This window comes from Arctopsyche grandis, chromosome 6 (genome assembly GCF_051622035.1).
Source record: "Arctopsyche grandis isolate Sample6627 chromosome 6, ASM5162203v2, whole genome shotgun sequence".
Classification (NCBI taxonomy): domain Eukaryota; kingdom Metazoa; phylum Arthropoda; class Insecta; order Trichoptera; family Hydropsychidae; genus Arctopsyche; species Arctopsyche grandis.
Window position 1 is genome coordinate 3,965,385 of NC_135360.1, and position 25,815 is coordinate 3,991,199.

The 25,815-nt window shown below is 35.4% G+C and overlaps 3 protein-coding genes across 12 annotated transcripts in view; 1 reads left to right on the forward strand and 2 right to left on the reverse strand.

The window, feature by feature from the left end:
• The window catches only part of LOC143913612 (uncharacterized), a 374,023-nt gene that overhangs the window by 7,492 nt on the left and 340,716 nt on the right, over nt 1-25,815 (forward strand). The window lies entirely within an intron of this gene.
• LOC143913603 (ectoderm-neural cortex protein 1-like) lies at nt 8,946-13,564 on the reverse strand. 2 transcript variants are annotated; one of them, XM_077433490.1, is made up of 11 exons: nt 12,578-13,564; nt 12,369-12,510; nt 12,152-12,291; nt 11,908-12,083; nt 11,646-11,843; nt 10,296-10,457; nt 10,065-10,220; nt 9,832-9,992; nt 9,553-9,763; nt 9,284-9,464; nt 8,946-9,209 (listed from the first exon to the last, which is right to left on the reverse strand). In XM_077433490.1, exons 2-11 carry the CDS (start codon nt 12,479-12,481, stop codon nt 9,073-9,075), a joined length of 1,635 nt encoding a protein of 544 aa, XP_077289616.1. In that variant the 5' UTR covers nt 12,482-12,510; nt 12,578-13,564; the 3' UTR covers nt 8,946-9,072. The 2 variants fall into 2 exon arrangements, with proteins under 2 accessions (XP_077289616.1, XP_077289617.1); XM_077433491.1 differs by having other exon boundaries at nt 8,962-9,193; nt 9,280-9,464; nt 12,369-12,790.
• On the reverse strand, nt 13,048-21,983 carry LOC143913613 (uncharacterized). Of its 8 annotated transcripts, none has more exons than XM_077433509.1 (10): nt 20,801-21,140; nt 20,610-20,693; nt 20,360-20,529; nt 18,987-19,112; nt 14,407-14,466; nt 14,299-14,331; nt 14,166-14,219; nt 14,022-14,075; nt 13,917-13,949; nt 13,161-13,829 (listed from the first exon to the last, which is right to left on the reverse strand). In XM_077433509.1, exons 5-10 carry the CDS (start codon nt 14,439-14,441, stop codon nt 13,799-13,801), a joined length of 240 nt encoding a protein of 79 aa, XP_077289635.1. In that variant the 5' UTR covers nt 14,442-14,466; nt 18,987-19,112; nt 20,360-20,529; nt 20,610-20,693; nt 20,801-21,140; the 3' UTR covers nt 13,161-13,798. The 8 variants fall into 8 exon arrangements, 3 of the variants coding, with proteins under 3 accessions (XP_077289633.1, XP_077289635.1, XP_077289636.1); XM_077433510.1 differs by having other exon boundaries at nt 20,360-20,532; nt 20,801-20,948; XR_013260750.1 differs by lacking the exons at nt 13,161-13,829; nt 13,917-13,949; nt 14,022-14,075; ... (2 more) ...; nt 14,407-14,466; nt 18,987-19,112 and adding exons at nt 21,228-21,262; nt 21,330-21,383; nt 21,474-21,522; nt 21,619-21,651; nt 21,784-21,983 and having other exon boundaries at nt 20,453-20,532.

Sequence of the window (25,815 nt, forward strand, 5' to 3'; positions counted from 1 at the left end):
AATACAAATTTCGTAAATAAAAAGTATTTGAGAATATTTTTGTTTGTGTGACCAATTTAAAATTTTTGGGTGTGACCAATTTTCTCGTGACCAGTTTTAGCGTGTGACCAATTTTCTCGTGACCAGTTTTAGCGTGTGACCAGTTTTCTCGTGACCAGTTTTAGCGTGTGACCAGTTTTCTCGTGACCAGTTTTAGCGTGTGACCAGTTTTCTCGTGATCAGTTTTAGCGTGTGACTAGTTTTCTCGTGATCAGTTTTAGCGTGACGGATGATCACGAGTGACCGATCTAGAGCGACCAGTTGTCCTGTGACAGGTTCACATTTGACTAGTAGTCCGTTTACCGATAAAATAGTGATTATATTTTAAGACCGAGATATTTATTATAACATAGAACCAGGCAGTCGTTTAAAAATTTACCGACTCCGACTATGACTTTTACATGATGCTTCGACTCTGACTCCGACTTCACGATTTTAGTAAGATCAAATATTCTTGCGAACGTATAAAGTTGTCAATAATAAAAATAATATATAGATTTTCAAAATATAAAAATTAAAGGAATTAAGAAAAATTTACATGTAAAAGTTTTCATAGCGTAAACAATCAGTTTTATCTAATGTACAGCGCAATAGGAAAAAGAGCTCATAAACCTATTTACAATTCTTGCAATTTTTCGTAAGTAATAAACTCTTATAAGAACATTCAAAATCTTCGTATTAATAAGTAAACATTATTTTGTTCACTTTCTTTATTATAAACCTTTTGTGGGCGTGATTTTCTTTCTTCTTTTGACTAAACAGAATTAAATATGTAGGTCGTTATGACTATTTTCTAAATTGTCAATTCTAAATGATTTATTCAGTGTACATAATTTATATAATAAGTTATTATAAGTAGCATAATGATCGTAAAGATTTTGAAATATGTAATCAATATTGACGAATAAGCTACCTTTAAATTTTATTATTATTCTCAAATACACATGCCATTTGAATTATGTCCATAGACATTATGTCGTGTTATCATTTTGTCGGGGATGTTTCGTTGTGGATTCGTGAACAACATCTTATTTGTGTTTTACTGCTTTTAATGCCAAAATATATCATATTTGAATATCGACACGTTATAGGCTATTTTTATTCAAAATTTAAAGTTAAAACATTGATAGTAAGTATCTCTATATTAATTTATCAAACGTAAATTTGATAAAAAATAGTAATATTACATAGTAAATATTACATGCACTAAAATACTTATTATTATTAAAATGTATTATTAATGATATCGCGGACATTGTCCAGATATGTATTTTCAAAGTCGGAATTATACAATGAAAGAGATAATCGTCAACATTGACAAGATGCTCATCACTAAAAGAATTTCGTATGTCTAATTTTATAATGTTGATATCAGAAAACGCGACTTCAGTCAAAAATGTAGAGCCAAAACAAGACACCAACTTTTGTGCTGCATTTACCTGGATTGGGTATTTATCTATGCATAAACATTAACATTGATATGTCAGCATAAAAAATACTTCAATTGTGTTTCAGGTATTTTCAGGTTACATTTGTCAAAATAAGTACATTTTAAAAATGAAACGAAGATCGACTAAAAATTATACTGCGATCGACTAGTTGGGCAGTCCTGGTATAAATGAATACACGTTTTATTTTTGATTTATGTTAATTGTTTCACAATAAAATATATGTTACATTGTAATATACACGTTTCTTCTAGTAAAATATAAATTTTATTCCACTTAATTGTGAAATCATAAAATATGGCATTGATCGTCATCGATTATACACCTTATATAGCCAGCAGTTTGGCTTAGTGATAGCGTATATATTTAGCATCACTGAGGTCATAGGTTCGTGTCCTCGCCACTGCTGGTTAGATTTGGGGGTTTTGTGACTCCAAATCGATCGTTTCTCTATCAGAGTTTGCCAATTTTATCTGATCATTGCTGAAACGGTTCCTGAAAATTGGTGTTAAAAAATCTAATCCTGTTGTCACAAAAATCTGCCTGTGTATAATTTGTATTAATTATACACAGTAATCTGAAATCCATAGATGTCACTATGATTATTATTTCTGATTAATTGTTATATTCTATATATTCTGATTGTATATGTATGTATTACTGTATTTCTGATTTCTGATTGTTTATGTATTTCATTAACGTACACCCGTCGCATTGGAGCAAATCTGTAATGGCGAGTGTGTATTGATTTGTGACAATAAAATAAAATAAAATAAATAAAAATAACCTTTTTTGTCATAAATCTCGAGTTATCATGGGGGGAAAATACAGTTCTTACAATAGACGTAGACTGTCTTCTAGACCGGGGCTGCTGACCGGGACGTTTGGGAATAATTGAAAGATAGAAGGCACATTGAAATGAAAAACTCATGATTTCAACAATCGACAAATTGCAGTTAACTCGTGAGTTAATAAGACTAAATATCTATGGTTAATAAATCTGAGATCTGTAAACCACGACAAGTCCCGGTCTACCGGGAAGTTAACAGTTAACAATTAACTTAGTTCAAGTTAGTCGCGACCCCCCTAAACCGAGGAAGCGGCGCGGCGAATGAAAAGAGATCTAAAAAATGTCAATGGCACCATACAGAGAGTTTGAAGATCGGAGGCCTTGCGGAATGGAAAAATTCGGTTATACCGCGGTTCTTGCCTGAGGAATATGAAATAGGGGACGATGGCGGGTTCAAATAAAACTCTCCAGAGCATGAAGGCTAATCTCCTATAAAATAGAATAAACTGAATAGAATGAAATGAATAAAATAGACTGGCATGAAACAAAACCTCGAAATATAGAAAATAAGTACTTGATTAGAGCAACACTTCTCCTGAGTTCAAAATAAGTGTAGCCGATCATACCCATAACAAATCTTGTAGGAAATAAATATGGGCAAGTCCCATAATGCTCCTTATAAAGAAGCCGGAGAAAGCGTCTTTGGATAAGCTTAATAGACTGACTTTTGGCTGGAGGACTCCAGATCTTGGATGCGTACTCCATGATACTTCTCACCAAAGGTTTGTACAACAGCCTCAGAAATGCCAGGAATTGCGAAAAACAAACCCTAAAATCCTTGAAGCTGAGCAACACACAGAATTAATATGATTGGAGAACCTGAGGTCATTCTGAAAAGCAACTTATACATATATTGGTATATGATATGAACTGATACTAAAATGATGGCTTTGTGTTATCACTCGAACAAAATATTGCTGTTACTACTTGAATACAACATAATATCTAATACATACAATCACATTTAAAAATGTTGTGTCTAACAGAGACTCCGAGATCAATAATAATACGTATATGCATAATGTTGTCTATCCATTAGATCTCATATAAAATTATCTTTTTAATGTTATGTTCTTAACAAACGGAAAACTACAATTTTAAAATCATTGATCATAGTACATATGTAGTATAATACATAGTACATAAGAATGTACAAGATCTTTTTTTAGTTTGTCATAAGGCCCGAAGTTATTTTTCCCAGAGCCCGGGATTTCTCACGGCGGCCCTGTACACAATTGAAAATTAAAAAATATAAAAAAATTATAATAAAATTAAAATTCCAAACATACCATTAATACAAGTACAACGAGTACAAAGATAAAACGACAAGTACGTTTTATCATCATCAATATGAACAGCCATTAAAGCTTTGAGGAACAGTCTTTATCACCACCCATCATCATGGGACGTGAAGTACTATTAAAATGCTAGCAAACTGTATCGCTACAATCTTGTAAAGCACTTCCCGAATTTTATAGGGAACTAGTGTTTTTACCCGGCTTCGCTCGGTATTTGTAATATAAACCGCTTAACATGGCCAATCTAATATGTAGTAAACATTAAACAAAATAATCTCTTGATAATTACAAAATATATACAATTTGTATTCATATTAACATATTCCCATTTTATAGAAGAGTTTGTAAACATCACTGCTCCTATGTTTTTGTTTTGACGTATTTGGCCGTAACAATCGAAAAAAAGCGAGATTGAGATTGATTTTTTTTCAATCTTTTTTGGCAATATGTAATTAATTATACTAGTTTATAAAAGGATTGATTTTATAAAGTTTTTTATTATTTTTGTAATATCGGTGCCCGGGGGGTCGGGGGGGGGGGATTAAAATATCCGAATTAATCTGGCAGCCCTACCCCAGGAGGATCCCCAAATATTAATATGTACATATATTTTAAAGATGATGTGCATTATCGGCGTCACTGTGTCGATTTTAGTTAATAAATTTTGCCAATTTATAACGAACAAAGAAATCAAAGGGGGATCCGAGGGGGGTTCCATGCCTCCCCCCTTACCTTGGACGAATTTACTTTCATAAAGTGGAAAAATAGGGGAGATGGGTGGATGAAATAAGATAAATGTATGAGATTTAGCAGAGACGAATGGAAGAGGTCTTCGTCCAGCATTGGATGGCGAATGGCTGTAAATTATGATAATACACACATGTGATTTAATTTTTCAGGTTTAAATAGATTTTATTCATTATAGATAGATTTTTTTTGTAAATTTTAGTTTCTTCTATTTTAATTGAACATAATTACACGATTGTTTTTATTACGATCTGCTACAGGAAGCTTCAGGACATATTTATTTATTTAACATATTAGCCACAGTGATATTACAGAGATCTCCAACGCGTCGCTGTGGCCGGTCATTCAGTAATAATAACATGATAACAGTAATAATAACTTATAATAATAACAATATTAACAAAACATCATTAAAATCATAAAATCATAAAAAAAAAGAAAAAACATAGATAAAGTAATAACAATCATTAATATTTATAATAGGCAAAATCAACCACTGGCATTCCTCGATAACCACCAGATTAGTATATTTTATATTGAAGAGGTCATTTTCACCAGAAATCCTGTTAAGCAGATATATCGCTCTAGATATAGGAGCCGTTGACAACATATTTGTGCGAGCCACAGGAGGAACAAACAAATCACGATTTCTCAAGTCCCTGAATTTACAAGGTGCATTAAACCTAAATTCCTTTAGAACCTGAGGATTGTGTATTATCCCATTCAACAGCTTAAAAAAGTGTCTTCCCAGTAACATATTCCGACGAGACTCCAATGAGTTGAAACCTAACGCCCCTAATAGGAATGCACTAGGATATAGCCAAGGATAATAACCATACTGTTTCAAATAAAGATATCTGAGAAACCGTTTTTGGATTCTCTCAATCTTCAATGAATGAGTTATATGGGTAGGATTCCATATAATAGAAGAAAATTCTAGAATACTACGTAATAAGATTCATAAAGAATTTTAAGCACCAACGTACTCTGGAAAGGTTTGCTAACTCTTAGTAAGAATCCCAGCATTTTTGTTGCACGCAAACAAATATTGTCTATGTGTCGTTTAAATTGAAAATTATTCGAGAACAAGACCCCCGAATCACAATATTCATCTACAAACTTTAATTCAACACCACTTAGGCGATATGGATAAATCAAGCGATTTGAAGATCTTGTCACATTGAGAACACAGCATTTTTGAATGCTAAAAAATAATTTATTATCGACAAACCAACTTGACAGCGCATCTAAGTCCAATTGGAGAAGGGCTGCGTCACTATGAGACTTAACTGTCATAAAAAGCTTAAGGTTATCGGCGAATAAAAGATAGTCTGAATACTTAATTATTTTTGAGATGTCATTAATGTAAATTAAAAAGAATAATGTCCCTAAGTTGGACCCCTGAGGTACCCCAGAATATGAAAAAAACTCATTTGAGGAATTAGGGTGAAAATATACAAATTGCCTCCGATTTTCAAAGTAATTTTGTATAAGTTGCATCAAGCCATTTGATAACCCAAAATTTCTTAACTTCACAAACAAAACATTATGGTCTACCATATCAAAGGCCTTCATGAAATCGGTATATACTACATCAACTTGGTTTCCCGCATCAACCGATTTGGTTACATAATTGGAAAAACATAATAAATTAGTAACTGTTGAACGAGAACTTCTAAATCCATGTTGTTGATCGATCAAATATGGTTCACAGTGATTGTAGATATACCGATGTAAAATTGCCTCGAACACCTTGGCAGGAGCAGAAAGTAGCGCAACCGGTCTATAATTTGTAATTGATAAAATGTCACCTTTTTTAAAAATGGGAACAGTTTTTGTGATTTTCCAAAAATCAGGAAAAATTCCCGAATTTAATGACAAATTGAAGATAAAGCATAGTGGTTGCGTAAAAGGAGCTTTGCAAGCTTTCAACACATACGCAGGAATGAGATCTGGACCAGCCGACAGTTTTGGTTTCAGTCTGTTAAAACCATAAATTAAGTCATTTTGATTGCAGCAATCTAGGTTTAGAATGGGGAACCAGCCATTGTCTGATATACTGTTAGACTGACCTTGTACAGATTGACTACTCCGCACAATATTGCTAAAATGTTCAGCAAACTTATCAGCAATATTTTGGGAACCATGTACATCACATTTTTCATAACGCATAGTGCCAGGTATATTTTTAGTAAAACGTTTAGAATTAATAAGTAACCAGAAAGCAGACGGCTCCTTAGATAGAGCAATTTCACAATTTGAAATATATTTTTTACGGCATTCATACATAGTTGATTTTACTAATTTACGCAGATAAACAAAATCAGCACGTGCTATACAACATTTCGTTGTTTTCCAAATTTTATGGACGTAAATTTTTCTTTGAATAATCTTAATTGAATCTTTTGAAAACCATTTAGGATACTTATAATCGTTAGATAACTGGGCAAATTTCTTTTTACTAAAAATGCCATTACATTCATTATATACAATATTATAGAAGGTGGAAACCGCTATATTTACATCACAACACTTATACAACTCATTCCAATTACAATTGGCCAGACTATATGTATGTAGCTTTAGCACTTTGAAGTCTAAGAAGGCACGATGTGACAGCAGCGATCTTATTACAAAATTTAGCGTCGCAGTAATTCAAAAGCCCTTGTTAGGAGCTTCTCATCAAGTGGCATAACTGTATGCTAAGGAAATAGCCGAGGAATTGGTAAAACAATGTGTATAATAATAATTGCTAAATTTCTATTAGTCTCTGAAGTACGAAAGGAAATTCAGCACATTCCGTTATTGAACAATGTGCGCAATCGCGCAATCAAGATCTCAGTGATAATATTTTACTGTAAGTAGTAAAAGATGTCAAAGCCAGTCCTCTAAAAGAGAGTATCCAACTAGACGAGTTGATTGATTGAATGTGTTGACATCAAGGAAAAATATTTGAATTTGAATTTAAAAAGTGAATTCACTTGTTTGTTTTCATTCGATTTCAGTCGAAGAAAAATGGTCGAACCTCACGCCAATTTGATCGCGAATTTTTAACGTTTCAATTCATTATCAATTAAAATCAATCAATATGTCGTTCGCGAATAAACCCAAAAATCAATTAAATTGTGACATTAAGTGACTTTTTATAATAATTTTCCTTCGCGTGTGAAAAACGAATAAATTTTTTATTGTTAGTGAATTTGAATTTCAAAATTAATTTGTATAATTTTAAGCGATATCGAAAATAAATATCAGTGTTTTTTAAATTATGTGCAACGTTTTCAAGTGTATATTGAAGAAGATGATCCGCAAATGCTTTTAAGCTACTGCTATGGAGACTACATCCAGCTGCTGAATATTAACCTTGTTTTATATTGCTGTGCAAATTCGTTTGTATCATGTTTGTTAATTTTGTATTACACACGTTTTATTAATTTTTATATACTTACAATTTAAATCGTAGCCATCTCACTCCAGTTTCGTTCAAAATGTCATGACACCTTTAGCCGTATAAAACCAATTCACTCTACCGTGCGAAAAAAGAATGGAACTTTCAGAAATGAAAAAAAAACACGAATAATCAAAAGAATTACCAATTCTTTAAGTGAAAATCCAAATAATTCAAATTTGTATGTGAAAAAATACACTATTACATTTCAGAAGCGCTGGTATAAAGACAATTAAAGGAAATATTTTGATTACTTTGAATAAATAATTACGAAAATATAAAAATAAAAAATATGTAAATAATTGAGAAACGTTTCTTGAAATGGTTGACAATTACTGAAAACATAGATGAATAAAATTATCCCATAAAAATACTATTAAACTTAATAAAAGTGTGAAAAACCATCTTAAAATCAGTCGAAAATCATTGAAAACACAAAAATATGTATTCATCAAATTTTTTTATCGCAGAATCTCTGGTACTACAAACCGTTTGAGAATAACTGGAATTTAATAAACGGATGGAAATCTGTGAAATCATTTGAATTTGTAAAGTTACATTATTTGGAAATTAGCTTTAGGATAAAAACATATTAATAAAATAAAAGTTTCAGAGCCACTGACATTAACATATTGATTATTTCTCATAAAAGTTAACAAATTTCACAATTCGATAAAAACCACGATATAACAGAATAAAAGTGTAAAAGTTTTGAGAAACCTTCGTAAAACCATTTGAGAGCCGTTGGAATGCAGCAAATTGCAAAAACATATATGAAATTCATCTTGATTTTTAAATAAAAGTAATAATTATGAAAAGTTTGAGAATCACTTAATGAATAATGGAAAAGTATTATTTAATCGACGAAAAGTGTGAAAAATATTTGAGAGCCACTGTTTGAAATAAATTTAAAGAAATATACAAAATTTATTTTCAATTTCGATATTATTTAAACAAGAAAAATTATTAGAAATGAAATATAACATTTCTGGATTGAATTCATTTTTATGTATATGTTTTTGATTTTGGCCATTCTCTGATTTTTCAGTTCATTTAGATAATATTAATTATTCATGAGTAAATAAACATTAAATATTGACGGAAAAATAAAATATATGTTGAGAAGTTGTTGCATATTATGTATTTATTCAAACATTTGGATAAATTAAAAATTCAAAAAGTACATTTAATGATTATTTCAAAATACATTTTTTTCAAATAATACAAAAAAACTGCAGTCGATCAAATAATTGAATCATATGGAATGACATGTGCAACTGCATAATATCTCTTTATGCTCAGACTTGTTGAAGCTTTCCAAGATTTGTTCGTCTCGTCGTATTCCCAAACATCACTTAAATAACTTCCATCGATTCCACCTGAAAATCAAAACAATAAATTAATTCTACATTCGAGACCCATAAATTCAACTTAAGTTGTAAAATAAACTCACCCATGCTAAACAGTTTACTTTGGAAACAGCCGAGACTGATTCCGGATGCAGCTTGCGGTAGTTTGGTGAATGCAGTCCACACATTTGCATTCGGATCGTAATGCTCCACACTGTCTAAATTAGTACCAGTTTGACTGTCAATTCCACCAGCGACGTAAAGTTTTCCTTGGAATGCGACGCTCTAAAATGGCGAAATCAAAATTTAGTTCATTTTATTTTGGAGAGTATATTATTTGCGATAGTTGTGAATAAAATTAATTGATGTTCACCGAATGACGATGTCTTCCCTGAATCATCTGAGCGCGGTAAGTCCAAGAATTGGTCTCCACTGAATACATCTGCACTTTATTCGAGGATTTCCATTGACTTGTTTGCCCGCCTGTTATGTATATTTTATTGGCGATGACAGAAGCACTATGATATTTAACTGCCACCAATAATGGAGCGATGATCTCCCAATCCCCAGTGTTGCTGCTCCACCTAATCGAAATCAATAATCGTCAACTTCTCTTTCAGTCGATCTGATGAAATGATTGCAATTTAATCACCTTTCCACTGAAGATATAAAGCTACGACTATTATAACCACCAATGGCGTAAACATCCGTGGACGAACCGCGCCGAAGTGTCACTGCTGAGAACAAATAACGAGCTTGATTTAATGGCTTCAATGGCTTTTTCTCACCGCTTTTCAAATCGATGTATTCCACCTGAAAACAAATAAATTGGTTATATTCCGATTTCTCTAAGCAGGTACTTCGCAACACCGGAAAACAAGTTACTGAAGTCACTGATTCATATGAAGAATCCTCTCCGCCGATGATAAGGATCCAATCTCCCACGAGGACAGACGCAAAAGATGATTTATTTATTCCAATATTTTTGGATAGAGTCCAACTGTTCTTTAATCCGTCAAATATATCGATGGTGTTTGCTTCCTGAAAACACGTTATGCAATAAAATAATTAATTTACAATCCAATCAAAATATTACATTTGTTATACAAAACTCACATAAATTCTCCATCCCCCAACCAGTGCCATTTTTTGTATTATTCTACGAGGGGTCTCTCTTGGGACGAGTGATTTATCATTCTTGTTTATAATTTCTTGTCTAATAGTGGTCATACACTCTGCACACGAATTACAGAACGTCATTACCTCATAGACGATAAACTGAAAATATAACACACTAGTGTTGGACCCGTTGATTTCAACGGGTGGTTTCGAAAAGGAATTGAAACTCGAATAAAAATAAAGTTAAAGATATTGAATCGACTGGTTTCGGAAAGAAATTGATGCACGAATTACGAAGTGATTACGAATTACGAACTACGTTTTGTGCATCGCCGACCTCCTGACGCCTTTGCCCCCGATGCCTCCGTCGCTCCGGGGCCTTCGGCCCCAGCGCCGCCGACGCCTCCGGCGCCCCCGACGCCTTCGGCACCCCGGGGGCTTCGCCCCCAGCGCCGCCGACGCCTCCGGCGCCCCCAGCACCCCCGATGCCTTCGGCACCCCGGGGGCTTCGCCCCCAGCGCCGCCGACGCCTCCGGCGCCCCCAGCCCCCCCGATGCCTTCGGCACCCCGGGGGCTTCGCCCCCAGCGTCCCCGATGCCTTCGGCATCCCGTCGCCCCCAGCCCCCCCGATGCCTTCGGCACCCCGGGGGCTTCGCCCCCAGCGTCCCCGATGCCTTCGGCATCCCGTGGGCTTCGCCCCCAGCGCCGCCGACGCCTCCGGCGCCCCCAGCGCCCCGATGCCTTTGGCACCCCGGGGGCTTCGCCCCCAGCGCCGCCAGCGCCCCCGGCAATGAAAAAACTGAAAAAATGAAAAAAATGAAAAAAATGAAAAACTGAAAAAATGAAAAAAATGAAAAAACTGAAAAAATGAAAAAAATGAAAAAAATGAAAAAACTGAAAAAATGAAAAAAATGAAAAAACTGAAAAAATGAAAAAAATGAAAAAACTGAAAAAATGAAAAAATGAAAAAAATGAAAAAACTGAAAAAATGAAAAAAATGAAAAAACTGAAAAAATGAAAAAAATGAAAAAAATGAAAAAACTGAAAAAATGAAAAAAATGAAAAAACTGAAAAAATGAAAAAAATGAAAAAAATGAAAAAACTGAAAAAATGAAAAAAATGAAAAAACTGAAAAAATGAAAAAAATGAAAAAACTGAAAAAATGAAAAAAATTAAAAAACTGAAAAATATGAAAAAAAAAAAAAATTTGTTCCCCATACTGGTTGATGGTTGATCGTCCGTCACATACAAATATACAAATATATTTAGCGACAGTCCGTTTTTATATATAGTATTATTCGAATGATTTTTATCACTAAACTGCAACATTCATTTAATTTGAAATACCTCCATGGAGAGTAAGGATAACCTCACAAATCTCATCAGCTGTGCCAAATCACTTTTACGGTTTGCATCATCATGATTTACCCACAATTTCACAGCATTGAATACGCTTTCTTCGGAAGGCACGAACAAATCATTCGATTTCAAGATTTCGATCACGTTGAAGAGCGGCAGATTGAGAAAACCTTGAGTTTTGTGCAGCTGAAACAGAAGTGGAATTGAAAAATATTTAAGTGACATATTTTTTTATATAATCAACACTCACCATCTCGAAGTTTTCCGAAGTCAAATCCATTGCCATTTTTAATAATTCGGAATCTCCCGTTGATTCCAAAACTTTCAAACAGTTTGATAGATCGACTGTTTTAAATTGCTCTGGAATTTTCACTTCCAGTCGGTTGGCCAGCTCCATTAATTTTTCGACGTGTTTTTCGTCTATACCTAAAATTATATTTCACATTATTACATTTGAAAATAATTGATGACTTTTGATGTTTATGAACTCTTACTTATTTCTCCAGTGTAACAATACTTCAGGGTTGCTTCGATGACTTCGTCGTCATACTCTGAAAAGATGTCCTCCACGTAACCTTCGTTTGTCCCAAAGAATTCGCTGCACGTCGCTAACACGATCAAGTGCGCGTAGAATCTGCAATTAAGAAAAGTTACAATTAAACTGACGAAACAATTTGGATTTGAAATAATTTTGGATTCGAATTAAGATACGTTCGGCCTCGAACATCAAATCCGGTGTCGTAGGTCTTATTTCGTTTCATGGCATCATACAAATATGCCACACGTTTTGCAGCATAATTGGACTTTGGCTTCATTACGAACATCTTGTTTCTGATTTTCTCTTAGATTTCTCCTGAAAAACAAAGTTAAAAATTAGACAATATAACTATAAGTGCTAAGCAAAATAAAGTTCGACTTACCAATTGGAAAGATTAGCAGCGAATGATGTGAAATACTGTCGTTCTGCGGTTTTATCTCGATAGATAAGGATATCTCAACCCTTTCGTTGCATTGAAACGTATATTAATTATTTCTCATAAATGCCATGACAGGTGACCAACATACGGGGAAAATATATAATTGAACTTTAGTTAAGATCAGGGCTGTGGAGTCGTACTCCGACGTTTTGCTATGATTCGATTCGGACTCGAATTATTATATTATAGTATGATCGACTTTTCTTGCCAATGCATAAAATTATTAAAAATGAAAATAATTGCGATATTTAAAATATAAAAAAAAAATAATGGAATTAAATTGCCATTTACCCAATATATCGAATTATTGGTAGTGAAATAGTTATAAATAAAGAGTAAGTACTTTCATAGTGCATGGATAAGAATTTCATACACAAACATATCAATTTAATAAAAAAATGAGAGTAAAAAATAAATATTTAAGCACATCAAAATACGTGCAAGTCAACTATTTTATTTTTAAGGTAAATAAAATAAGGTTAAAATAAACAAAGTAACGTTAAGTTATTTTATTTATTTATTTATTCATAATCATTGAGAAGATTGAATTTATTTTTATTCCCTCTCAATAAACGTTTAAATCTAGTTTCATAAAACATTTAACTTATAAAATCAATAAAATTAAGTGACAATGATAAATAATCGATTTTCTATTTTTGACCCTTTTTCTAACTTCGAACTTACATGTAAAGGGTTAGCACTTGATTATTTACCCGGATGTGGCATTTTACTACACAAAAACATGTTTTTACAATAATAATGAAAAACCGCATGGAAATAACCACTCATCCGATATTAAAATAATCGTCTTATACTAAATGCATTGCTTCAATGCTAACTCGTTTTATTTTCGTTTATAAACACGAAAATTCGAACTGGAGATTTTAAATGTGTATTAAATTTTAGGTCGTTTCTTAAGTTTTTGGATTCAATTGTCTCATAAGCCGCTCAACGGATTGAGATGAATCGTAAAAGTTATGATAGATAAAAGTTATGATAGCCCTTTCAAAAAAGTATAACTGACCTACTTACATATCTGGTAGTTATTGTATATCTATATATTTAAATGAAAGGAACAGGAAAGAAAACTGCAAAGAATAAACGTTTATCGACTTGGAAACAATCCATTTGGAATTTGTTAGATCAGCATACGATGAAATCCATTTATCCATTTGTCCAGCTATCAGAGCTGAAACTGAAATTATAGCGATTATTCGTATATCCGAGAATTGATAATATTATGGGAATAATATACATATGTATGTTAATCGGTGTGACTTACTCAGTTATTGAGGATGCAGCCTCTCCATTGGACCTGAAAGTAAAGTGGTTGTAATTGTAATTGTAATTGTCTACCATCATAAATAATATAATAGTTACTACTTACATTTCAGAAAGCATGGCCCAGCCCCGATTTTTGTTTTCAGAACCGCTATCAGAGCTGAAATTTAAAAGAATTCGATTAATAACAATATATGTGATTTACTATAAATAATCATACGTATAATAGATATAAGCAGTTACAACTTACGTTCCGTATAATATGATCGAGGTTCCACTTTTTGTTTCGGAATCACAATCTGAGCTGAAATTTATAAACGATTGAGATTATTAACATATCTAAGAATTGATAATAATGCAGAAACAATATATAAATGACTTACTCGTTTGACGACGTTGGTGTCTCGATGATGGACCTGAAAGAAAAGTGATTGTAATGAAGAATATTGTCAATCATTGCTAAATAATTATACTCGTACATTGAAACTTACATTTCCGATGGCGATGTCGAGCTTCGACTCTTCATTTCCACACCGAGCTGATTTTCCAAACTGAAATTTAAAAGCGATTGCGATTATTTACATATCCGAAAATTGATATTTATTTAAAACTAGCTGAACCCCGGCATGCAATTCCCGTTCCCGTTCTCGTTCTCATATGTGAAAATTGTAAAATGGTTTATTTTCTAATAATTATATGTTGTTATCTCATTTATAATCAATATAAAACTGTAAATTTTCCAAACAAAGTACCGTTTAGTTATTTTGTTTATTTATTTTTTTCTCAATCATTGAGAAGATCGAATTTATTTTTCCCTCGACTCCTCTCAATTGATCAATTTAATAATAAACGTAATCTTTAAATAATCAAAAATATTCACGAGTGATGGCTAAAATGAACAATCTGAGCTAAGATATTGTGTCTGGATTGGTATTGGGATTTCGATTTCTGAAATTTCAAATGATTCCATTGTTAATGCGATATTCATATCTTTTACAGGAATAATAACAGTTTTTCGAGTTTTTTAAAACGAATTTAGGGTTAAAGGACTAGCGCTAGATTGCTTACACGGATATGACATTAAACCACAGAAAAACATGTTTTTACAATAATAATGAAAAACCGCATGGAAATAACCACTCATCCGATATTAAAATAATCGTCTTCTCACAGATAAAACACATTTTGTAATTAAAATTAAGATCATCGATTATTACCAAAGTAAGCAATTAATAATAATTGATTAATAACCGAAAAATGTATTTTCTTCGAGATATGTAATTTCAATGATAGTGGAAAAACCGCACAAAAAAACAACTGATTATTGAAAAAAGCATCAGAATTGTTGCTACTGGTTTTAGCTCTTATCTATAATATTATATTATATACTAAATGCATTACAATGCAAACTCATTTTATTTTCGTTTATAAACACGAAAATTTGAACTGGAGATTTTAAATCCATCCATGGTTTTTAAATTCACTGTCACTGAATTGTATTTTCAAAATTTTAGGTAGACCGGAAGTGGTACCTCCTCTTTTTGTTATAAGGTTTTGGATTCAATTGTCTCATAATTGCCACTCAACGGATTGGGATGAATCGTAAAAGTTATGATACATAGGTTGCATATACATACACATTGTAGGCGGGGTACGATGTGTTGACCGTATCCCGGCCTAACGAAACACTGTTGTGTGGTTCAAAGATGGGGTCACCAATGTAGGCGGGGTAGCGATGTGTTGACAGCGCTGTTGGATGATCAGAAGGTTGCGTAGATCACGTCGGAGTAGTACCAATGTAGGCGGGTTACATGTGTGTTGACCGTATCCCGGCCTAACGAAACACTGTTGTGCTAGTTTTATAAAGTTTTATTGTTTGCCTATGGTTGTACAAAGGTATGGTATTTGTGGGCAAAAGTATGTCGTTCAGCGGTCTCTGGATATGGTAGAGTGTCGCTGGCTCAGCATTCAGCTATGTACGGAAGGTCTCTGGATACGGCAGTGTGTTGCTGGCTCGTCCAGCTGGTTGATCTTCCAAGTCCGCGTAGTGTAGTGGTGGCTGGTCAGGAGCTGTATGTTGACTGGTCTGCTGCTGTGTGTCGACGCTTGCTGCTCTGGGTCGACTGGTCTGGTGCTGTGTGTCGACGCTTGCTGTTGTGGGTCGACTCTTGCTGCTCTGGGTCGACTGGCGTTGTTTGGGTTGTACCTCCTTTTATAGTGTTTCTGGAATGCTTGGTGGAAGTGGTTATTGACGCGTACGAGAGGAATTTTGTTTTCGTCGAGGCGTCGAATTTTCTGGAATGCTTGATGGAAGTGGTTATTGACGCGTACGAGAGGAATTTTGTTTTCGTCGAGGCGTCGAATTTTCTGGAATGCTTGATGGAAGTGGTTATTGACGCGTACGAGAGGAATTTTGTTTTTGTCGAGGCGTCGAATTTTCTGGAATGCTTGATGCTGTTCCGCTCGATGTATTTTGTTGTTGCGGAATATTCTCGAAGGTTTCGATGACGATGACGACGACGAGATTCCTACATGGCTCTCCGGTGAGTGTTAGCGATGTGTGTGATTTTGTGGGAATCTTGATGTGTTGGAGTCTATTGACTCGATGGCGTCGTTGTTTGTCCGGTTGTGCTGGAGAAAGTTGTCTCAACAGCGGGTCTTGTGTTGCATGCCGGTCCAAGTCTTGTTCTCTACCAGGTTGCTTATTTTGGGCGAGCTGCGTTGGTAGTGAAGGTTTGTGATGGCTTGGATGGTGCTGTTGTGCAGGCTGTTGTGTTCTGCGTGGAGTCATTCGCGTGACTGTTTTGCTGGTTGTGCTGGAGTTAGTTGTCTCGGCAGCGGGTCTTGCGTGAAGAACGTTGGTTGACGAAGTGCGTTGAGTGCTGGTCTTCGTTGGTTGTGCTGGAGTTAGTTGTCTCGACAGCGGGTCTTGCGTGAAGAACGTTGGTTGACGAAGTGCGTTGAGTGCTGGTCTTCGTTGGTTGTGCTGGAGTTGGTTGTCTCGGCAGCGGGTCTTGCGTGAAGAACGTTGTTTGACGAAGTGCGTTGAGTGCTGGTCTTCGTTGGTTGTGCTGGAGTTAGTTGTCTCGACAGCGGATCTTGCTTGAAGAACGTTGGTTGACGAAGTGCGTTGAGTGCTGGTCTTCGTTGGTTGTGCTGGAGTTAGTTGTCTCGACAGCGGATCTTGCGTGAAGATCGTTGGTTGACGAAGTGCGTTGAGTGCTGGTCTTCGTTGGTTGTGCTGGAGTTAGTTGTCTCGACAGCGGGTCTTGCGTGAAGAACGTTGGTTGACGAAGTGCGTTGAGTGCTGGTCTTCGTTGGTTGTGCTGGAGTTAGTTGTCTCGGCAGCGGGTCTTGCGTGAAGAACGTTGGTTGACGAAGTGCGTTGAGTGCTGGTCTTCGTTGGTTGTGCTGGAGTTAGTTGTCTCGGCAGCGGGTCTTGCGTTGCGTACCAGTCCGAGTTGTTCTTTTCTACCATGTTGCTTATTCTGTCTAGGCTACGTTGATAGTCAAGGTTGGTGGTCTGGACGGTGTTGTTGTGCAGGCGTTTTGCTGGTTGTGCTGGAGTTAGTTGTCTCGACAGCGGCTGTGTTGTGTTGGAGCTAGTTGGCTCAGTGGCGATTTGTTTCGCCGGTTGTGCTGGAGTGGGTTGACTCAACAGCGGGTTGTGTTGGTAGCTGGTCCATATGTACTTTCACACCATGTTACTGTTTCGGTCGTTACAATGGTAGTGAAGGTTTGTGTCGGTCTGGACGGTGCTGTTGTGCAGGCTGCTCTGTAGGCTGCGATGTGGGCTGCTATGTAGGCTGCGATGTGGGCTGCTATGTAGGCTGCGATGTGGGCTGCTATGTAGGCTGCGCTGTTGACTGCTGTCGTGGCGGCTGTTGGTTGTTGTGGAGGCTGCACTGTGGGCTGCCGTGTTGACTGCGCTGTTGACTGCTATGAAGGCTGCGTAGTTCAAAGATGGGGTCACCAATGTAGGCGGGGTACGATGTGTTGACCGTATCCCGGCCTAACGAAACACTGTTGTGTGGTTCAAAGATGGGGTCACCAATGTAGGCGGGGTAGCGATGTGTTGACAGCGCTGTTGGATGATCAGAAGGTTGCGTAGATCACGTCGGAGTAGTACCAATGTAGGCGGGTTACATGTGTGTTGACCGTATCCCGGCCTAACGAAACACTGTTGTGCTAGTTTTATAAAGTTTTATTGTTTGCCTATGGTTGTACAAAGGTATGGTATTTGTGGGCAAAAGTATGTCGTTCAGCGGTCTCTGGATATGGTAGAGTGTCGCTGGCTCAGCATTCAGCTATGTACGGAAGGTCTCTGGATACGGCAGTGTGTTGCTGGCTCGTCCAGCTGGTTGATCTTCCAAGTCCGCGTAGTGTAGTGGTGGCTGGTCAGGAGCTGTATGTTGACTGGTCTGCTGCTGTGTGTCGACGCTTGCTGCTCTGGGTCGACTGGTCTGGTGCTGTGTGTCGACGCTTGCTGTTGTGGGTCGACTCTTGCTGCTCTGGGTCGACTGGCGTTGTTTGGGTTGTACCTCCTTTTATAGTGTTTCTGGAATGCTTGGTGGAAGTGGTTATTGACGCGTACGAGAGGAATTTTGTTTTCGTCGAGGCGTCGAATTTTCTGGAATGCTTGATGGAAGTGGTTATTGACGCGTACGAGAGGAATTTTGTTTTCGTCGAGGCGTCGAATTTTCTGGAATGCTTGATGGAAGTGGTTATTGACGCGTACGAGAGGAATTTTGTTTTTGTCGAGGCGTCGAATTTTCTGGAATGCTTGATGCTGTTCCGCTCGATGTATTTTGTTGTTGCGGAATATTCTCGAAGGTTTCGATGACGATGACGACGACGAGATTCCTACAACATAATACGTATTAGTATAATATTATTTAAATACTATTGTGTAATAGGCAGTGATGTAGTGCTAAATTTTATGTCAAAATTAAAAATCCCCAAATTCTGCGATCATAAAAAAACATATTTAGTTATATGGTTTTTAACAGAAATATTTTCAAAATGTATAAAAAGAATCATTTCCATACATTTTAATAACTTTTAAGCAAACCAGCACTCCTGGAACTGCCAGGATCGCAAGGTGGAGGAGGGTTGATCACGATGTTAGTCCTCGGAGTCGGTGCTCCCACACCAGATGTAGACGGAATATTTTCATTGTCTTCTGAGGCCATCACACCTGAAAATAAACAAATAAAATCATGTAATTGATGAAGTATTGTCACATAAGCTCAAATAGAGCGGACGTTGAAAGCATGTTAAAACGATTCCACGATGATTCTTTTTTTTCAGTATATGATGATCAGTTATGACTAGAGACACGTATTTTGGGCATTTTGCTTGATTGATCCTAAAATTCTTTTAATTGATCCTAAAATTCGGAATAGATGCTAATAGATGCTAAATTCGTAAAATACGCGAATAGATGCTAAAATAACAAACAAAAGTGAAATTTGCATAAAATTTATAAAATTAATAGAAAATTTAGAAGGGTCTTCCTATCCCTTTGCCCATTTATTATGTGAAGAAATTGAGGGGATAAAACAGAGCTTGCAGTTTACCATAGACGGTGATTTTCCTGTCGAAACCAAGTAACTGCTTTTGTCTACTAATGTAAAGAAAAGAAGACAGTTGGAGCTGTGCCTTAAAACTAGACTCGCACTCGAGACTAAATGAGACGAATCTATTCGTCCGAAAATTGAGTAAACTATTCAATCCATCTGTGGCAGGTTCAAAATCTAATATTAATGTTTAAGAAACAGTTTTGCCATTATTTAATGTATTAACAGAGGCTCAATGTATGGAAGGATATCAGCACTTTCTAAGACAATTAATAGAGAATATAAAAACATAAAAGAGGTTTGTAAAAAGTGAATCCACACCGGATATATTTCTATTATTGATGGCAATAAAAATTAAATATGAAGAGTTTGGTTGTGCAGCTCTAAAATCTATTTGGTGACCCGTCAATAGTGTGGATGCTGAAAGGTATTTTATTAAATACAATGTAATTGTTACCGATCGTCACACGAATCTTAAAAAATAGTCTCTAGAAATATGCTGCATGTTGAGTTTTAATAAATTTTAATTGGTACTATATTTTTATATTCATATTTTTTGTCTTTGTATTTTTATATTTATGTTTTTTTCAATGTAATTTTAATTCCGAAACATTTTTGAATTTTTTTATTATTTTTTAATTGTTGTTTTGTCTTTAAATTGTATATATGTATATACATTTTATTAAAATTCATCGAAATTTTTTATTATTTAAAATTAAACTCTTCAAAAAAATAGATGCTAAAATTGAACATTTTTAATGCCCTAAAACGCTAAAATGCAAAATGAAAATGCTAAAATTGACAAAAATAGATGCCCAAAATACGTGTCTCTAGTTATGACTAATTCTGCATCAACACTACTTACAAGACACAAAATCAAACTTCTCGTATTTAATTTTTATTATATAATACATATTGTTGCGTAGGGGTGGGTTCAGGATTCAAATGAAAGGCCAAAGTCGCTTCACAGTATTTATTCAACGATTCAGGAGGTCCACACAAAATACTTGACTTATTTTTTAGGTTGGGTAATTCCTGCTAGTAAAAATGAAATTAAAACGTTATTAAAACACATTAACTATCGAAGATTTGATCAATAAAGAATGTTACTAAACGATTTTATTTTCTTATTATCCTCCTTTGACATTTTCAAAACCTGGTCACCTTAACTAAGAGCTTCTTAAGGCGGGGAGATTTTCCTAAAATAAAGAAAACAGTAAAAGTAATATAACATTATATTAAATCATATTGATGAACTATTGTTTTTAAATATAAATATAAATAACAAGTATTACATTTTTTTTACCTTTATATGTTGATATTTACGTTTTGAGAAAACAGTGGAAATTTTGATGATAATAATGATGTGTATGCCTGGCAGTCAAAATTCTTTTTTGCACAGGAAATAGCACAGGCAAGGATTTCTGTAGGAAATAATATATGTCTAACCCTTTCAAAAACGTATTACTGACGATAACATATCTGATAGTTATTGTATATCTATATATTTAAATGAAAAGATCCGCCGTCGTTTATCGACATGGAAACAATCCAATAGAATTTGTTAGATCAGCATACGATGAAATCCATTTATCCGATAGAAGCATTTCATATGAAATCCATTTATCCAGCTATCCGAGCTGAAACTGAAATTATAGCGATTATTAACATATCCGAGAATTGATAATATTATGGGAATAATATACATGTGTATGTTAATCGGTGTGACTTACTCAGTTATTGAGGACGCAGCCTCTCAGCATTGGACCTGAAAGTAAAGTGGTTGCAATTGTAATTGTCTGCCATCGATAAATAATATAATAGTTACTACTTACATTTCAGAAAGCATGGCCCAGCCCCGATTTTTGTTTTCAGAACCGCTATCAGAGCTGGAATTTAAAAGAATTCGATTAATAACAATATATGTGATTTACTATAAATAATCATACGTATAATAGATATAAGCAGTTACAACTTACGTTCCGTATAATGTGATCGAGCTTCCACTTTTTATTTCGGAATCACAATCTGAGCCGAAATTTATAAGCGATTGAGATTATTAATATATATCCAAGAATTGATAATAATACAGAAACAATATACATATAAATGTATGTGACTTACTCGTTTGACGACATTGGTGTCTCGGTGATGGACCTGAAAGAAAAGTGATTGTAATTAAGAATATTGTCGATCATTGCTAAATAATCATACTCTTCGACTCTTTATTTCCACACCGAGCTGACTTTCCGAACTTAAATTTAAAAGCGATTGCGACTATGTATTTACATATCCGAGAATTGATAATAATTGATAACGCGTCCAACTCGCAAATTGAGACGTTGCTGTCGCCAATTTCGTTTCCATTTCCACTGCCATCGTTCGCATTGGCCATCTTCAATTGCTCAAATTGATCTTTCAAACTCTTCCAACCGAAACATTGTTATTTTGTCACTTTGACACTTACCCACTCCACTCGTAACGTTTCTAAATCCGACCATTACCTTTTGACTTTTTTTTCCTCTCCTCCGCTTAATTAATTCGCAAGTAGATCCAGAGTCAATTACATATCGAGTTGCAAATGCAATCCAAATAGTTTAAATTTTCATCCAAAGAAAAAAAATCGCTTTAAAAATCCAAAGTAAAAAAAAACTATAAATAACGCCAACATTCTTGCATAAACGTAACGTGAAGAGAGGAGGGGGGGAGGAATACGATAATTATAATGATAATTGGACTATTCGTCACTTTGCCGTGATCACAAAGACAATTTTTGCCATGAAAATCGCGAATACACAATCTTTGGCACTCAAGTTCTCATTAGTATGATAGTTATCGTTAGTAGGATGGTCTTTTCGGCTGCCAGATGTTCCGTTATAGAGATTTTAGTGACTTTGTGACGAGTATTTTGTGACGAGTATTTTGTGACCAGTAATCACCGAACCAATTAATATGAGCAAAATACAGGTATTTCATGATGTATCCTTCGTATTTATGTTGAATACCCAAATAAATATTATTATTTTTCGTAAGTCACCGTTTAATATTTTACACCCAAGAGCATTAGATATACATACATATTTTCATTTCAAATGACTTAAGTAGTAATATTTTTTTTTCATTTTTACATATATACCAGGAAGGACTTACAGGTAAATCCCAATGCGCCTTCCTCGCCAATTACAAATACAAATGCAGCATTTTTATTACAAGTCGTTGAATTCCGAGACACTGTAAAAACTCGCAAATTAACGAGACATCTATGAATTGTACATAAATTTTATTGTACATCAATCAAACTTCAAATAGTGGTGACATAGTAGGTAGGAAGGATTTTTAGCCAATTTTTTTTTTCGTTTCAACAATGAAATCAGAGAAAATTGTCAAACTCTGATAGGAAACGATCAACCTGGAGTCACAAATCCAGGTCTGACCAACAGCATTGTACAGACGCCAGGTGCTCAACTCGAGAGACACCTGAAGTCGGTTTGTGAGATAGCTCGTGGTAAGCGTGGGCGGGGCTGGTTTCCTCAAGGTGCCTTCTTTCGTCGTCGGTGGTCTGGTCTCTGCTGATGTCGGCTACTCTGCTGTCCCTTTCTCCTTCGTAGTGTGCGTGGGATGCGTGATGTGGAAAAAGGGAGGAAATTGTAAACCAATGAAAACAGGGCGTAAATCTGTTTATGTATTGCGACTGTATTTTGTATAAGTCATACAGAGATCAAGCAGGGGGGGAAAGGGGGGAGTAAACAAATAAACCAGGCGTGCTTTTTGAGGTTAGCCACGCGTAGCTCAGTTGTCTGCCTTCTGGACGAAGACAGACCAGGCTTCCTCTGGTGCACACCGGACGGATACTGGAGCTGGTCTCCAAGTATCGTCTCAACCCACCAGTCTCCAGCTGGTGGTCGGTGGCAAGGAGCGAGGGCCACGCAAACACCCAGTGTTTACGCGCCAAACCGTTATCGACAACTGTCAGTCTGTGGGCACACCGCTGTGTCAGGGTGGCCAGCACAAAAATATATCGGCCAAATCGTGGGTCGTAAGGCCACGAAAGCCGATCATCAGACATAGTCTGAACAAGCATACTCTGAAAAGGTCATTTTAATTCAGGGATTGAACCCGGCACCTTTTTGACGCTTAGCAGAAGCTTAACGTCCGAGCTATGCTGCTGGCATATTATATTGTTCCGAAACAAATTACGATGCCCAGAGAATTGTATATATGTAGAATTAATATTCTTTATCCAGAGAATTTTTTGCGTACTGTTAATGTTTCAAGTAACTTCAAATCGGTTCGGTGATTATTGCCCAAGTCACTAAAATCTCTGTAAGGGAACATCTGGCAGTCGAAAAATCCATCACACTAACCAGTGGTGTAGTGCTAAATTTTGAGGTGCCGGTACGCTCGATTTTGCACAATTTTTTTCAATTAAATTCTATAATTTTTTCGTTATACTCGAGATTTCATGTTTTGATTGAGCTGTTCAATTATATTTGTTGCACTATAACGCGAATGCAAACTATGGCTAATTTCCAAACTATTTAATTCAGAATATGGTCTATCAGAATATGGTCTATCATGTTTTGCTATAAAATACGCAGTTCTAAAAACTTTACTGGTTTGATACAATTTCCGAGTCATTCATAATATCTAAAATCTTTTCAAAAGGCTGCTCTTTCGAACTCACTATAATTTTTTCGGCGTTAATATGTGATTTATGTGATATGTTATATGTTATAAATAAAGTTATATGTTAATATGTGATTTATTTATGCTTGTGATTTCAAATGATCGCCAATTTTTTTTCTCAAAGATGATAATTAAGCGCTCCTATTGTTTCCGTACGTAGAAATTGAAATCGAGCTCCATTCTTCAGAAATGCTAACTCATTTAGATTTAAAAGTTGAAGGACTTTTTACATTACAACAAATATCACATCCAATATTATTAGACTTACATATTAACCAGGGATATTTGCGTTTTTTTTCTTCCCACATCTCCGTACTCCAAACATCTGGCCAGGAAGACACACATATCGCAACACTATCACTACTATCATTGGAATTTATTATATTTATACTACTAGATTCTAAATTCGTGTTATTTTCTTCATTTGATTTTACAGACGCAACACTGTTTTCAGATTCATTTAATTTCTATGCCCTATAGATCAGGCAGGGTTTAGGGCAAATTTCAGCACAATGGACCACCTCCAAGTAGTTGGCGAACTAATCGAGCGCGCCAACGAATATCAACGGCCATTGTGCCTAGGTTTCATTGATTATGAGAAAGCCTTCGATACAGTTAGCCATAATGCAGTACTTAACGCTCTACAAACACAGGGAGTGCCGGAACCCTATGTGGGGCTGTTAGCTGCAATATATAAGAATGTCACAGCTTCGGTTAAAATTTTTTCAGGTACAGATAGATTTAGCATAGGAAAAGGAGTAAGACAATGAGATACAATTTTGCGGGAATGTAGGTAGTTAAAAACTATTTTCTTGAACCTAAGAAAATTATCAATATGCAGGAAACAGATACATATTCCAGTTTGAGAATCTCAGAAAAAATATCAGAAAATATCCGATGGCGAATTATTAGATTAGTCATGTTTAGGCGGTTTATATTACAAATACCGAGCGAAGTCGGGTAATACAGCTAGTTAAAAATAATTTAAGAATTCAATTGGTCAAACCAGACTCAATGAATTATCTTTGCCTACAATTGAACACATGATTTTGCAAACAATAAGGCTCGAAAGAAGAAATTTTAAAATTTGTGAGAAAATTTTATTATGTATGTATGTTTGTACATATTAACAATAACTTTATTTATATTAATGCTACGTTGCGAAAGTAAAAAATTGGTACTTCGATTTAAAATTCGGGGGGGGGGGGGGGGCGCCTTAATGATTTTTTGCTTAGGGGCCCAAAATTCCTAGTTACGCCATTGTCCACAGCCCTGGTATAAATAAATTAATATCCAAAAAATCAGGGTAAATGGGTTACATCCCAAATTTGAATCGCTACCAGGATAACCGCTGCTACGAAAATCGCGAGTGCGGTTCTCTCGTCGCACGAAAACTGCTCTAAAAATTGATTTCTAAATAATTCTAGTTGAAAATGTTGGTGAAAATTTTCATGGTGACGGGCTTTCGACAGAAAAGATGTCAGCACTCAAAGGGTCAATTATATTATACATATGTACATACATACATATTATATATTGAGTCTTTCATACTCTTTTGTGAATATTTCGCAAACAGTTATTTTCGACATTAAATTATGTACTCGTTTTGTGGAAAAAACTGGAATTGGGTTGTTA

Bases quoted from the DNA above. Each gene is read 5' to 3' on its own strand.
- LOC143913603 (XM_077433490.1), bottom strand. From the start codon at position 12,481: ATGTTCGTAATGAAGCCAAAGTCCAATTATGCTGCAAAACGTGTGGCA. The intron at 12,084-12,151 runs GTAAGAGTTCAT...ATATAATTTTAG, and splicing joins TTGTTACACTGGAGAAATAA to GTATAGACGAAAAACACGTC. The intron at 9,210-9,283 runs GTGAGTTTATTT...TTTGATTTTCAG, and splicing joins AAGTAAACTGTTTAGCATGG to GTGGAATCGATGGAAGTTAT.
- LOC143913613 (XM_077433507.1), bottom strand. From the start codon at position 21,889: ATGGCCAATGCGAACGATGGCAGTGGAAATGGAAACGAAATTGGCGAC. The intron at 14,332-21,783 runs GTAAATACATAG...CTTTTCTTTCAG, and splicing joins TATTATCAATTCTCGGATAT to GTCCATCATCGAGACACCAA. The intron at 13,950-14,021 runs GTAAGTAGTAAC...CTTTACTTTCAG, and splicing joins TGGGCCATGCTTTCTGAAAT to GTCCAATGGAGAGGCTGCAT.